The 16,140-nt window shown below is 36.9% G+C and overlaps 2 protein-coding genes across 2 annotated transcripts in view; both read right to left on the minus strand.

The window, feature by feature from the left end:
* Positions 1-5,026, minus strand: part of LOC131927585 (uncharacterized) — a gene marked incomplete at its 3' end in the record, with an annotated part of 5,121 nt that extends 95 nt beyond the window's left edge. The window contains exons 1-2 of the mRNA XM_059283290.1: positions 4,954-5,026; positions 1-3,871 (exon numbers count right to left, since the gene is read on the minus strand). The exon at positions 1-3,871 is cut by the window's left edge and continues 95 nt beyond it. Coding sequence (XP_059139273.1) covers positions 1-3,860 — 3,860 coding nt within the window. The remainder of the gene's footprint in view (positions 3,872-4,953) is intronic.
* Positions 5,027-9,285: 4,259 nt separating this feature from the next.
* LOC131927586 (alpha-(1,3)-fucosyltransferase C-like) lies at positions 9,286-12,317 on the minus strand. The gene is made up of 4 exons (XM_059283291.1): positions 11,726-12,317; positions 11,505-11,633; positions 10,983-11,077; positions 9,286-9,762 (listed from the first exon to the last, which is right to left on the minus strand). The coding sequence occupies exons 1-4, from the start codon at positions 12,315-12,317 to the stop codon at positions 9,286-9,288; spliced, it is 1,293 nt and encodes a 430-aa protein (XP_059139274.1).
* Positions 12,318-16,140: the final 3,823 nt, after the last annotated feature.

Genomic DNA, 16,140 nt, shown 5'->3' on the forward strand with positions numbered 1-16,140 from the left:
TAGGACACCAGATGTCTCACCACGTTCCACACGTAAAACACAGTGCTCCACCGTGTAGGGGGCCTTCTCTCATCCCCTGGCATCCTGGCAGAAGTCGGCGGAGCCACGTTGACGTTGGGATCCTCTTCCAAACTCGTGTTGTTACTAAAACTCACAGAAGGTACTCCATCATTGTCTAGAACAGTTTGATTTCCCGAGAACGACGAACCAGGTTCGTTATCCTCGTCCACCGCCTCCTTCAAGAAGCTGTAAATTCCCATTAAAGTAGTATCTTCTTTTTGTATCGAACTCCTGGGAGTAATCAACCTACTATCTGGACCTGTAGTCCCGCTGTTTCGATGTAAAAGGAGGCTGGTTATCTCGTCCTTTAAGTTCTCAATTTGTTGAAATGTATCTTCAGAAGCGGGATTTGGTGAGGCTATGCTACTTTTTCTCAGCGCTGATTCATCTTCTGCTTCGGGGATGGTATCGACGGAGGGATGACGTGATAACTTCGGAGCAATATTCAAGTCATTCACATGTGGTTCGTCGGCTTCAAATTTTTTGTGACGGGATATGAAATAGTTGTCATTTCCGACATGGAGTGTATCCTTGATGATATATTCATCATTAGCTGATAGGATTACCAATGGATTTTTTGGCAATGAAGAATTACTTGCCTTTTCTACCTCGGGATTTTGATTGGTAGGAATAGGCTTTAGAGTTGATTTGTTTAGACTTTGTTCATCCGATATAGCTGTATGTTTTTGTTTGTAAGATAGGGATGTTGAGAAAGCATCGGCATCATTTACTTTAGACGAATTACTACTAGAGGGCATTGTCTTTTCTTTGTTCTTTGGAGACGTCTCAGTATTATGAGCATTGGACGTTTTAACATTTTGTTGTTCCGAAAACGTCTCACTAATTTGTGAAGGATAGGGACTCTTTGAAGTTGTTATATTAGCAGTGAACTTTGAACTCTTTGAATTTTCCTCATTATCATTGAGCTTTGGACTCAATGAATTTGCCCCTTTCTCAGTTGATTTTGGACTCTTTGATTTTTCAAAATCATTTCGGCCCTGAGGTTTTGAAGTTGGATGTGGAATTGTTAAACTTGGGCTACCTGCTCGCTTGAAAACTTCAGCGATTTGAAAACTCAGGACATCTGGCTTGTCTTGTGGTACTGTTTCAATGGCTGGATCATTTGGCTTCTTTGAGGGATCTTCTTCGCCCTTTGATTGGATGTCCTGTAGAGATGTCGCGGCATCAGACAATGAATCATTGCTAGAACCAATGAATTCATCTGCCTGATTTGGAAATTTATTTACAGTATTTTGGGTTACATATTCTAGAATTCGTTTGTCTAAAATAGCGGTGAGGTATTCTTGTATTGATGCGCGATTTGAATATGCTCCAATATCTTCAACAAAGCTGGATTCATCACTAATATCAAGTATTGCTTCTACAGCCTGTTTTGATAGGTTATCAGTAGTTTTTGAATTTGGTTCATGTATACTTTTTTCTCCCGAGAATGTATCACTGCTTTGTGGCATGTGATAGCTTTTTGTTAACGACGCAGTGTCGTTTAACTTTGATTCATACAAGGTAGGTGATTTCGCATTATTCTCACCAGGATGTGCTATAGTAAATTCCGGACTGTCAGGTAGTTTTGACGCCTCTGAGATTTGAATCTTGAGAACACCCGGTTTTTCCTGTTGTTTAGCCGTTATCGCTGAAATTTTCGGTCTCTGCGGAGCGAGTGAAACTTGGGGAATTTTTATTTCAGCTTTGCCCTGAAAACTCCTTGGTGTTATCTTTTTTACAGGCACGGTCTCCTTACGAAGGGTGTTTCGTGCTTCCAAGATACGTGTCTTACCAACCTCGCAGCTTTCACGTGAAGATGGTGAATCCTTGGGAGTAGGGACCGTACTCGGTTTAATATCCAGCACAGCCAACTTTCCCAGGGATTTTGTTGATATTGTCTGCGAGTGTTGTTTGCTCGGCTGAAGCGGCTTCTGCGGGATTTCAATCCCGAAGGTTTTTTGTTCACCGGCGGAGGTTGTGGGTATTTCGGGTAAAGTATGTCGACGAATCGCGTTCGATTCTTTCCGAATTTTTATTTCTTCTATTCCAGGCATGGCGATTAATGACGGGATGGTCCTATTAGTATATTCAAATGTTGGAGGCGATTCTTTTTCAACATGAATTTCAAGAAATGTGTCTTTTTCTTGTGATATGAACGAAAGTTTAGGAGAAGTCGTTGGCGTAAATGGGGCTACTGATTCATAAGAATTTACTTCCGGGGTATCTGATAGGATTTGCTGGGTAAGGAGTTTTTTCGCGTTAAACTTTAGCGAACTTGATGCTCCTGTATGTTTGATTACTGCAGAATTCGAGGCTTGGGTGGGTTTTTTATTCTTAGGTTCGATTGAGTGATTCAATTTTCCCGGGGTTTGTTTTTTATATACACCAGACGAGTCACGTGATCTTGATTCAGTGCTTGGTACGATCGGAACAGCTGGTTGAAATGTTGTATCATCCGTTATAACGTCTTCTAACTGTGATTTATCTTGTAATACACTTGTGTCTTGAGTGAATGATTTCTTGATCATAGATTTAACTACATCTACAGAAGATGTCGTTAGGAATTTATTTTTCTCCTGAGAAACAGAATTTTCATTCGAAGTGGAACAGTTCTCTAAAGGATCGGTTGTGTCTGACTCGGGAAATCTAGTTTTATTTTTTGAAGTTGGTTTTAGACCGGTCGGTGAGGCTGAAGGATTGGATGTATCAGGAACTAGCGATTCAGGAAATAAGGCTTTTTCTTCTGAAACAGACGATGCTTTTGAACTGGTCGGTGCAGCTAATGAATATGACTTATCTACAGTCTGTGATTCATCAAGTGTGTTTTTTTCTGATGTAACTGGTGCTATATTTAGTCTGGTCGGTCTGTTTAAAATGTGTGAAGCCTCCTCTGGTTTTACTTTCTTAAAAATTATCCTACTTTGTGATATGCTTGAATAATCCTGCTCCTGAGCAGGCTGCGATTCATTTGCGATTTGAAATCCGAGATTAGTACTTGTATACTGTGGAGTGGGTGATGTACATTTATAAGTAGATCCGCTTAAAGGATTTGATTCCTTTTCACTTTGTATTTCTAAAACTGAAGTTCCGTCCTGTGGCGCGACTACTTCTAGGTTATTTTCTTGTGGTCTATGTGAATCAAACAATGAGTTCTGGCTTAAACTGAGATCTGAGGCAAAAGAATTTGGGTTTCCTGATTCTATGAGGGTCACCTCCTCGCCTTCTTCTTCCTCCTCTGATGTTACGCTTGAAGGAGCGGTATCCGTAAACAAGAATACAAGGTCCTCATTTTTCGGGGTGTTTAGATATTTCAATCTCCTCTCGGGGGTCGGGGTGTTTTGTTTTAGAGGCACCCTTGAGGCTAGTGACAGCCCCACCTGACGACACAATTCCTCCTCTGTAAGAACCTTCTCCTTAACTCGGCTAAAATCTTCCTCTTTGACTCGGCTAGGGTCTTCCTGAAGCTTCTCTTTGACTCGGCTAGGGTCTTCCTGAAGCTTCTCTTTGACTCGGCTAGGGTCTTCCTGAAGCTTCTCTTTGACTCGGCTAGGGTCTTCCTGAAGCTTCTCTTTGACTCGGCTAGGGTCTTCCTGAAGCTTCTCTTTGACTCGGCTAGGGTCTTCCCGAAGCTTCTCCTTCCGGACCTTGCTCAGATCTTCCAGAATCTTCCTTTCGTCGTTCTGGGACTCTACGGCTGGAAGATATTTTGTATTGGTTACATGGGCAGATGTTCCGGTATTTAACTGTGGTGATGGCGTTGTTAATGTTGTGAAAGAGGGAGGGTCAACCTCCGACATGGTCGCACCGCCTACAAAAGTATCGATTTGTAAAAATCAATACTTTAACAGCATTAAGCCAACATGATGTTGTTCTAACTAATCACGACTAATGTATTAAACTTGCCGTTTTAAACTGTAACGAGTTAATCAATGGTTTGGGGAAAATCAAAAATGTTCTTGGTTTATTGTTGCTACAATCATAACTGAGTTCACTTATACTACAAAAAGTAATATCCACAATATACAACGATATAGGGGACAGCAAAGCGGATGACCTGTTTAGTTTATACGTAAATACGACACCAGTTGTTTTTGTCTTTTTATAAATGCATCTGTATTAGGATCTGGTTTTGGATCCGAATTAGGATAAGGTCTAAACGTACGTATATAATAACCTTTCGAACCCCGTGCAGATGAAGTAGAGTTCGCCTGTTTCTGTGACATCTATGTTTATGTGGAGAGTTAGGCCCTACCTTCCCTAGCTTTAGGTTAGTCAGGTACCCATCAGAGCTGGGTGGACTCAGGACTACTTGCGACTACGGACTCGAGCCAAGGCTTCGAACTCGGGACTTCCGTGTTAGTAGTTAAATGCTCTACCATCCGGCCACACCGTCCCGTTAGGTAAATACAGTTAAGGGTTACATTTTGTTTTCCACTAGAATTAGACTTATGATTAGGGTTAGGGTAATGAGTTATATTATAGAGTGAAGATGAAGGTTACAATTTGAAACTTTAGCACTATATTTAGAACTCTGCCTACTTAAGCATTTTTTTATTGACAAAACTAGCTCAGATAATAATTCTTAAACTAATACTAATACTAATACTAATACTAATGCTAATGCTAATGCTAATACTAATACTAATACTAATACTAATACTAATACTAATACTAATACTAATACTAATACTAATACTAATACTAATACTAATACTAATACTAATACTAATACTATATATTTACTAATAATTATAATTATAATGATAATAATCTTGAGTATAAATAATTGCAATTAATTAGATCTATATACATCTATTTCTCATCCCCAAGTTGTAGAATACTGGCTTTAATTGTAACATAATTAAACAAAGCATATTAATGCGACCTTACCAATTAAAAAATATATTCTAAAAAATACAAATGTAAAGACGCTTTAAAAAGGCGCCATGTTGAATAGGAAGTCAGAACTTTTTTTGTTTTCTTTCCAAACCACCCAATTAATCAAAATGTTACACCACGGAGAGAGGAAACAAATTATTTTTTTTGAGTTGGGTATGTAAATTTTAATTTGGGAGGCTGTAATTTTTTTTTCTGTCTGACACTAATAAGGGATACGCTTAGAATAAAAGGAGAAACATGTGCATTTGTGTTTCGTTAAATCAATGACGTTTTTTGAAATGTTTTAACATTTGAATAAACAAATCCTAAATATTGAGTTAACTAGCGAAATCGACTGCGTATTTAATACTAGGGCCAAAGATTCGAGATTCGTATACTTTGAAAACACATGTGTTTGATTTTTTTAACAAAGCTACATTTAACAATTTGATAGTAGAGGACATCTTATATTCATCATCACATTTTACACGTTCGTCGCCATGACACACGGCGTAGATGAAGCAGAGTACATCTGTTTCAATGACCTCAGTAAACATGGTAATAGTGTTCTTGTTACGACGCCCAAACAGTTCCATACATTTATTATTAGAACTTAATTTGTTTAAAGTTATACATTCGTAAGAGATAATACATCGCTTCTACGATTCGAAAATAGTGCTGATATGCAATATCACATACAGTTACCACCTTTTTTCCTATTCAGTGGCGTAGCGAGGTCGGGTGTCACCCGGTGCGGTCAACCCCCCTCGTAAGAAAGTAAATATATATATATATATATATATATATATATATATATATATATATATATATATATATATATATGTATATATATGTGTGTGTGTGTACTTCAAGCACAAGGGGAGTAACTCTCCTCTTAAGTTAATAAAACAAAACAAAAAAGACTGACGTGAACATCTTTTATTTAATTTAGTGATTTTTGGTATGGTTCATGAATGCTAAGCTGGAGGGATTTAGACCCATTGACGATATGTTAAGTAGGTTGGGGGCGTGAAAAAAGCGAGGGGGGGTGGTTTATCTAAAATAAAACATATCCTCATTAAGCATGCATTTCCCAATTTCGGCTTAAACATCGGACGGAATGGGCCTAGCATTAGAGAGCTGAACTGCGAATCCGGGTTCAAGTCTATAGACCGTCCCTGAGTCCACCCAACTCTGATGGGTACCTAACTGACGTTAGGGTAAGTAAAGGCGGCTGGGAATAGTGCTGACCACACTATCTTTTTATATGTCGAGGTCACAGAAACAAGTAATTTCTACTTCACTTGCCCCGTACCAGAGGCGTAGCGACCATTCCCGGCGCCCGGGGACAAACTTTCAATCTGGCGCCCCCTCGGGAGCAAATTTTCAATTTGCACCCCCACCCCTCAAACTTTCGATTTGCACCCCCTCCCCATTCAAACTATAATTTGTTTTTTCAACCCATTTTGGTGCCCCCTAAGGTCGGCGCCCGGGGACATATGTACCCCCCCCCCCCTCGCTGCGCCTCTGCCCCGTACCCCGTCAGGTTTGAAAGGGAACTTTACTATATAAACTTTACTACTTATTTTGTTCTTGTAAATATCCTGTATCAAAATCATATTTCGTTGTTTGATTCTCTAATGTGTAGAGTTAAAATAAAATACTAATTTTCATCAACGAGTGCTTACATTTCTCGTCTATCAATGAACAATACCATGTATATTACTTTCCATTACATTGGATGTGATTCCTTAAAACTCATATTTTAAACTAGAAATGTCCAGGCAAAATAATTTTATTATAACTGTTAATATTTTTATTCGATTTTCGAAAACACACCAGGGGTGAACTACTGCAATAAAAATATTTTTGTGTCGTAAAATCGCGTCTTGTTTCGAAGGGACGCAACCTTTGATTTAATCATATACGAGTTTAAACAAATTATTATCTCCCTTTATGCTATTCAGCACTTTTCTGCGGCTAAGCATGGACAAGTGAGTTATCATTAATTATTTTTATTATTAATTATTTCCATACACATTCTTAATAAGTTATTCCGAAATAATGTTTCACGACTACATAACCTGAAGCGCATCCGCAATTTTACCCCAAAACTAAGGTTTCATTTGTGATTTATTCCTTCACTAATGTAGTAGTCTACGCAATGAATTGACAAAACTGTGCATGATATATCTACAAGTTACATCTATAAAATAGACATCGGTCCAGTTTATCATAAAAATCATCATTATCCTCATCGCTATCATCAACGTCATCAATCGTCATCATCACCACCATCATCATCACATTTATCATCAGCATCGAAGCCATCATTACTATAATTATAATCATTATCATCATCATTATTACCACCATTCATCATCACCATCCTCCTTCTATTCATCATCACCTTTATCATCAGCATCAACGTTATCATTACCATCATTAAAATCATTATCATCTTTATTATCATCATACATCTTCACCATCCTCCTCCTCTTCATCATCACCTTGATCACCTTCTGCATCGTATACATCATTTGCTCAAACGAAGATTTGATGTTTACAGCTAAGCACAAAGCGTGGACAGCAAGTTGAGGAAAGCCCATATACTGGGCCTACTCTCTCCACATAAATGTTGGGACAACCTCGAGTCAGATACCCATCCTAGTTGAGTAGACTAGGTGTTAGTTTTTTTCTTCATTACAAACCAGTGATTGGTTCGGTTAAGTTACTGGTTGCTGAATCTATAAGTCCCGAGTTCAAACTCGGTTAGATGAGGCTCGATAGCTGGGGACAACCACTCATGTAGGACAAAAATAAACAACAGCTGCCTTTTTTGTAGTTTTTGCTTGGTTGGACAAAGGCTGTGGAAGAAAATTTAAAAAAAGCAGTATGCAATCAGAGTTTACGGCCTATATTGAGCATAACCTGTTGACACGTATACTTCAAAGTGTTGGAGGGAGTCTCTTCGGAGACTAAAATTAAAAAGGAAGAAGAAGAAAAAAGAATAACAAAACTCCTTAAAAACACGCAACTGCATTTTTTGTCACTTGAATGTAGCATATAATTCTAAAACAAGAAACACACATTTAATATTTTGCTATTGAAAATTATATTTTTCAGCGTTGTTATTGGAGATGTCGCCTACTTATTTGGAAATAACTGCGGCGTCACAAGCAAAGTGAAATTCACATTAACAGCTAGTATACTTTCGAGGTTCACTTTTTTAGGTATTTCAGGTGCAAATAAATACTAGCAAATGACATTCAAATGATGTATTGTATTTTATAATGTGACCACATGTAAATGACAACCATAAACCATTGCATTAAAACTTGTAAAATACATTATGTTTGCTTGGTCTGATATGAGAAATTTGTAATAAAAAATTCTTAAACATTTACTTTTAAATTTTCTCTCTTTGAACACTTCAAAGTGTAAGAATATTTTATTAGAAAAAATAACAACCCGATTTGTAAATATGTCACCAATAAAAAAATCACATTAATGAAGCAATGTAATTATCATTAACGTTATTTACATGATTATAAATATGAGTTTTAATTTCGATATATACGTATTTAAACGTGTTCTGCTTACCTAAAAAATACCTCAAGAAAGAAAATATCGAGATCAGTCTATTGAAATTTCCCTCAAATTACAAACAGTAACATTTGTAGTTAATATTTTACTGTCCCAGATTGTACATAAATAAATATCACAAGCAACAAACTACTACTAATTTAAGTGAGAATCTATTCTCTATTAATCTATTGCGTATAAAAATCGTAGCAATAATTTATCTCTATAAAAACAACGTATATTTCTTTTGTCTCAAAATATCCACGATTAGAGTATTGTGTCTTTCACTTACTTAATTATATTAACCTTCATCAGGATGCAATAGTAAAATGTCATAAGTCTTGTACTGAGTATTTTCACCAAATAAATGGGTGCATATGTAGTGTGCTAATATTTTGCTAATACGTTCATCAGAAATCACATATCACGCTAACAGTCAATGGACACAATTATGCTTAAAAACCACAACAAAGATCAAACAAGTTTCATACATTTTAAATATTCGAAAAGTATGTTTAAAAACATGTAACAAACGTAGTACGTTATGAACAAGCATTTTAAATACCTTAACACTCCCAAAATAAAGCTGTATATTTTTAAAAAATAAAGTACGCAATGAAATCATGAGTAAAGTGTCTTTAAAAACCATATCACACGTAAAAAGGTATATTTGAATACCTTAAAATACATCTAAAACAATGGGACTAGGATATATTTTTTTACTACAAAAAATAACACACTTATAAAATGTTACGGCTATCACAAGTCTGTGGGTTTGTAACACGTATCTTTATGAGACCACTCCCTAATGTCAGGAATTATTTTAACCCTCTTGTCCGTATGAACTTTTTCACATATATCACACCAGTCAAATTTCCTGTTCAACATCGCTAGTTTATCTTTTTCCTTTAGCATTTGTGCGTATCTCAATATGTCATTTCCTAAATCGATCAGATACTTTGCTAATTCCGTATTGTTAGAAAACTGTGAAGAGTCTACAAATCCGCCAGGCGGAATATATTTCTGGTAGTCGAAACCGCCCCGCGCAATAGGAATGACATGCAGTCTTTCGGCGAAATTTCGGTAAAATTTTTCCGTCAGGTAATCCTTACAGAGTGAGTTCTCGAAGCTCAGGTAGAATTTGTAGGTTGTTGTAAGCATCTGCTCACACTGACCCTGGTTCATGGGACATTTCAGAGTGCCACATTGACCATATATGTCCACGTCCATATATTCCTGTGTACAATAAAGTAAATTGTTGTTTAATCCAAACATTGAGAAGGCCTATATAAAAATTCTGTTTGGTCAAAAATCAAAATTATGTTTACAATTAGATTTTTAAAAAATTCTAAATCCCTTATAAAATAAGTTAGCGGAACTTAAAAATAAGTTTTAGACACTTTATTCTTCGTTTTCTTTTATATTTAATAAAAGAAAAATTCAATACCAGTCTTAAGTATCGCAAACATAAAAATAAATGAAATCAGATTTCTAAAAAAAAAAACTGGACACATTGTCGTTTAAACAATTAAAAGAAACACACCGACAAGTAAATTATTCGTAAATGAACAGTAGATGGCATGTTTGATTCAGAATTATTAAATCTTTAATAACATAGGGACGATTATTTCGATCTTATAAGTCAAGATGTGCTTTCCCTCCCCCTTCAACACCCTTTAATCTACCCGAAGACAGCTGTCTGAATATAACTATTCAAACTTATTTCGAGCCCAACCGTCGACACTAAAAATTAAAATTTTATTAAATAAATAAATCAGTCTGTTATTTGCGTTATAATATCGATTAATGTTTTAGTATTTGTCGCGCTTACAATGTTCATGTTGATTAGCTGTTAAATCTATATGCAATTCTCTACATCGCTTAATAGCCGGCAACATGTTTGGTGAGACTGGAGTGGATTTGTACTTTATGGCAAAAAAAGTGGCTATAATATAACAGGCTTGAAAAGTCTATGTAATTATACTTAAAACCATAAAAAACACATGGTAACCGATAAAATTTTAGTTACATTTTAAAAACTTTAATGACGTTTGGAAACCTTAAATTGCACTCATTTTCATATTTTCGTATTGAATATAAGACGTTGAATAGCCGTTTAGAATTATTTTATAAATTAAATTATTTTAAAAAACCGCCCTCAACTACTTTGCGACAATGTGAAAACACCTCCAGTTCTAATTCCTAAAATTTTATATATATATATATATATATATATATATATATATATATATATATATATATATATATATATGAGATTTTTCAAATTACCTTATTACACAATCATGTTTAAAATCTTGTTGAATTTTCAATCCTTCTTCCACTCCCCACCTCCCAACCCCTCTCAATATTCACCCTGAGCTAACTACTAGCAATGCCCCTTATGGTCTGAGGCTACAGTTGTAAACATCCGATACCCTTCTTCATAAAAACGTTACCTGCAGCTGTTCAGTGAACTCGTGGCGTCTGCTCTGAGTTGCACAATTGCTCACAAACCAGGCCGCCATCTTGGTTTTATTTTTAGCTATTTGGACTATATAATAACGAAATAAAAATACAATTACAGTCGAACACGCACATATATAAAAGCTTATGATATACCCTTTTTATTAATAGGCATAATTTGGTAACTTATGCAAGTGTAAACCAAATAACAAATTATATTATGGTGGGATAGTGTGGCCAGCACTATGTATAGCAACTTTTCTTTTTTTTTTCTTAATGGGACCCTGTTACCAGTCTTAGTTGTTTAAAGTCAAACCCGGAATCGTAACTTGAGACTTTCGTGTTAACATTTGTACGCTCTACCAAGATACAGTATTTTTCATAAAACTCACACTATGCCCATAACGCTCATGGTATTCCTCATAAAACTCACATTATTTCTAAAAGAAAAAGACAAATTCCATAAAACACACAGCATTTTCCATAAATCTCACGGTAATTCCCATGAAACTCACCGTATTCTCCATCACTCAGAAGCTGATCTCGGTCTCTCCAGACAAAAAGGTTATTGGGTGCAAAAATATCAGAGTCGACCCTGTAGTTGTAGGTCCAGTTGAAGACACTTCTCCATGATTCATACGGACCTAAAGTACAGAGAAGTGGAGAGTTTTAACACGTACGAAAACCTGTGAGTTTTCAAATTAGTAACATGGAACTAAACGTAATAAAAACTTACTGGGATAATCGTAGTTGACCGGAGATTCCCACATGGCCTTGACCCAAATCTGACCCCTGGGTCGGGCCGGGGGTTCCCCTTTTAAATACCCCACAAAAAAGATGAGTACATCAGCCTCTTGTTTCCTGGTACCTGTCAGGTCGACGGTACACCTGTACTCACACCTGTTAAAGTCACGGTTGAACTGGTTCAAGAGGGGGTCATTAATGAACCAGTTCGGGCTGTTGTACAACGATATGATTTTCATAGGGGTGTTGGTGATGCTGTGATAATGTTTGGAAACGTTTGGGTATAGTTTTGGATTAATGATAAACGGGGATTTAAACTCGTGGTCTTCTACTGGTTCGTACCCCAACTTTTTAAGCTCAATTCTTAACGTGTTGATATCCGTAGTGTTGTTGTTTCTGGGAGAGTTGAACCAAGTCTCGCTGTAGTTGTGGATGGTGTTGAGTAGGGTGACCGGAAGTCCTACGTTGAAGTTCTGAGTAAAACGTGCATCATAGGTGACAAGGGTGGTCAAAAAGACGACGACGATGACGACGATTGAAAAGCGAGTGAAGTGTTTGGAGTATAAGTTCAATTTTAAACTCATGGTTCCTGAAAATAAAAACAGGCATTTTTTTCCTTACATGTACTTAATGGTTTTTATAAGTGTCTATTATCGTTTTTTTTTTGTTTATTACGTAAATTTAGACAAGTCGTTAAAATATAAAATATATGTTATTCTATGCTCGTATACACAATCTAGAAATAAACTGCTATAAAACAGGAAAACATATGTTGGCTTTACTGTGACCGCATTGCTAGTATTATCGGCAATGTGCTGGTAATGTATTGGTGTGATGATTAAAGAATTGATTTTGTATGGCTTAGGTTGTATTTCGTGTTGGACTGGGTTTTTATAGTTTAAATAAAGTAGAGTCTTTATATTATCCTGACCTGATCGTATTAGGGATGATGTAGACCATTATTTGCCCAGCCATATTACTTTTCCTAATATGGGTCAAGTACTTATTAGAGCTGAGTTGACTCGAGAGACGGAGCCGAGCCGAGGATCCAAATTTCGATTAGCAGTCGTGCGCTCTAGTGTTTGACCACGGTGTCCAAAAATTTAAGATTACAATAAAAATAATACTGAAAACCAGCAATTTATATTTAGTTGGGTTGTGTTTCATTTATTTACCGACATGACTAACCCTAAGTGTGTATGTTGATCAGTTTGTTTACACCCCCGTGTTATGAGATCATTTCTTGGAGCCGTGGCAGATCGGTAGAGCGCATAAATGCTAGCCTGTATGTTGCGGGTTCAAATCCTTGGCTAGAGTTTATATGAAATTCACCCAGCTCTTACAGACACCTGACTCACGTTAAGAAAAGTAAACCGTGCTTGGTATAGATCTATACACGCATGTGTCTCGGTAAAAAGAACAGATAAACCATTTCACGGCCATTGCCCCTTTAGTTGCAAAATGTTACATTCTAATTCCGAAAGTTATTATCAATCTTTTTCCCCTGCATGTTGTAAATTTTTTGTTTGGTAGGTTTAATCGATACAACATGTCGGAACTGCAAAGTCGCCGTAGTTCACAAGCGAGATAAGAAGAGAGCAAACATTACAGTGAAAGTAGGCTTAAAGAGATAAAAAAAAGTTGCTCAGTTTTTCGCCGAAGTCTCTGGAAATCGAAAGAGGAAGTTTTAGTTGTATGGGGTAGTCCACATTTTTAGCGAGTGGGGGGGGGGGGGGGGGGTCGTATATTTGTGACGATGGGGACGGAGGAGTTTCAGAAAATGTGGCGTCATACTTTTGCGTTTTAAACGGTAGTGTTTGAAACCGAATTCTTATCTTTATGTCCGCCTTAAGGAAGAATTTTTTGACAGAATTCAGTAAATATGTTCGAAATGAAGGCCATTTCAAGCAACAAAAATTGCAGTTTTTAGAGGTTGGGTAGGGGGGGGGGGGGGTGGCATGCTTATGAGCAACGTCCTTTTAGAGAGGGGGTATGGTTTTGGTGATAATTTGTCACAGTGAAGAAGTGGAGGGGTGGGGTGGGGGGGGGGGGGGGTAAAATCGTTTGCAAAATTTTTTTATATTGATATTTATATTTAGAAATAATGTGTGTTATTGTTGGGGTTTTTTTTTTACAATTTAGCCTACCACGCCGACAAAGCTAAAGTGCATATATCTGTGAAATGAAGGAAAAACGTGACCCAGTTTGTTAGTAATATAGCTAAATTTGCTTCAAAAAAGTCCACAACTTCATTTCGGTCTTCAGATAAATACAATTCAGCGCACAGTGTAATTACGATCAATCTCAGCTTATGCACATTGAATTTCTACTGAACAATTAAGAAATGCATGCATAATAAACCGGCAGTGATCTCCCCTAAACTTTATCGAATATTCTTATATGAAACAATAGGGAATTAGATTTTTTTACTTACATGTGAAATTTCATTTACCTATCTGAAATAGTACTCAAGTTATAGGATTTGGAAAAATTCAAAGTAGAAAAAATTCCACTTCCGTTTATCGGAAATCGCTCAAAAGTTGATACGGATCTACGATTTTGATATAATATTCACATATGAAATTTCATCAACCTAGCTGTAACGGTACTCAAGTTATCGTGTTTACACACACAGACTCACAGACACACACACAGACATACGGACAAGATTGCAAAACTATGTTTTTCCGACTCAGGGAGGTGTAAAACGTCGAAATTTGCAAAATCTCGATTTTTTTTTTGCACGATTACAAGACTTTCTCTATACTTCGTATATACGAGAAATTAAAAAAATGATACATAAAACAAGTACTTTAATAGAAAGTTTGTAAAACGTGTTTACAAACCAGCTCTCCTTTAATATTTACACTCTCGAACACGGTAAGGGCTGTTCACTTGTTCCTATAACCTCGGCAAACGAAGGGACACTGTGGTCAGTGTTTTTCTTTTATGCCTGACACTCTCTAACATGAGTCAGGTACCGGACTCCAGCCAGGGATTAGATCTCGAGATTTCTGGAGTAGCAGTCGTGTTCTTTACCTCCCGGCCACACTGTCCTACTTGCCTGTAGTAAATGTTTAGTTATATGTAGAAATATTTAGAATGAAATGGCTCTTAAAGATATTTTATCTGATCAATCATTGCATTGGCTAGCATGCGCTGTGTCAAAGACAACGCTCTTATCATGAGATGTTTGTGTCAACTGCTGTACAAATAGGCTTTAGCAAATAGTGATATTAAAACGTTTGTATTACTCAAGGCTTTGATGTCAAGTTCTTTTTGTTATCCGGTGTAAGACGTAGGCTACTTCAAAATGACGTTTTAGTAACTAAACAATCTCTGATAGGAATTGTAAATCGGAGGAATACTAGGCTGATGAATACATTTGGTGTACTTTATTGAGAAATAACTTGTTTAAAAAATTATCTATCATTTTCTTCTCAGCTACGTCACGTGTCTCTCATTTTGTTCTCAGCTACGTCACGTGTCTCTCCTTTTCTTCTCAGCAACGTCACGTGTCTCTCCTTTTGTTCACAACCCACGTCACGTGACTCTCATTTTGTTCTCAGCTACGTCACGCAGAGGCGTAGCGACCCTTCCCGGCGCCCGGGGACAAACTTTTCGATTTGCACCCCCTCCTCGAGATTTCGATTTGCACCCTCCCTCAACCTTCAATTTATTTTTCCAAGCCAATTTGGCGCCCCCTAAGGTCGGCGCCGGGGGACATATGCCCCCCCCCTCCCGCCCCCCCTCGCTACGCTACTGACGTCACGTGACTCTCATTTTGTTCTCAGCTACGTCAAGTGTCTCTAATTTTGATCGGATAAGCATACGTGATGTTAACAGCTGCTCTCTTTCTTTTTCTAGAAATAAAGTACTAGCGATAACACTTCAACAATTAGGTTATATTGATTGTATTTTCTGACAGGAGTTGTAAATAATCGTAGCGCGTTGGGAAATAACGGAAATTAAATTCTTGTTCATGCTATTATTTAAATTGTGAAAACGTTTACTTTATAGATAGCCATTATGACTACATCTTGCAAGTTAAGTAAATAAAATTATTATTATAGAGCCTACATACAGTCCAGTGTTAAGCTACGTGGCTGATGAGCTGATAATATTTGCACAAATTAGATTTGTTGATTCGTGGTATGGAATTACGTACCCCATTAATGATTAGGGCTATGTTAGACAGGTTGGAACAAATATCTATGTAAGACATAGTGAACCAAATATCTGCATGAGACATATTAAAGCTAATATCTGCGTAAGACATATTAAACCATATATCTGTATGAGACATATTGGACCAAATATCTGCATGAGACATATTGTACCAAATATCTATGTAAGACATATTAAACCATATATCTGCATGAGACGTATTTACCAAATATCTGCATG

Source organism: Physella acuta, unplaced genomic scaffold (genome assembly GCF_028476545.2).
Source record: "Physella acuta isolate Inbredline_101_S28 unplaced genomic scaffold, ASM2847654v3 ptg001421l, whole genome shotgun sequence".
Classification (NCBI taxonomy): domain Eukaryota; kingdom Metazoa; phylum Mollusca; class Gastropoda; family Physidae; genus Physella; species Physella acuta.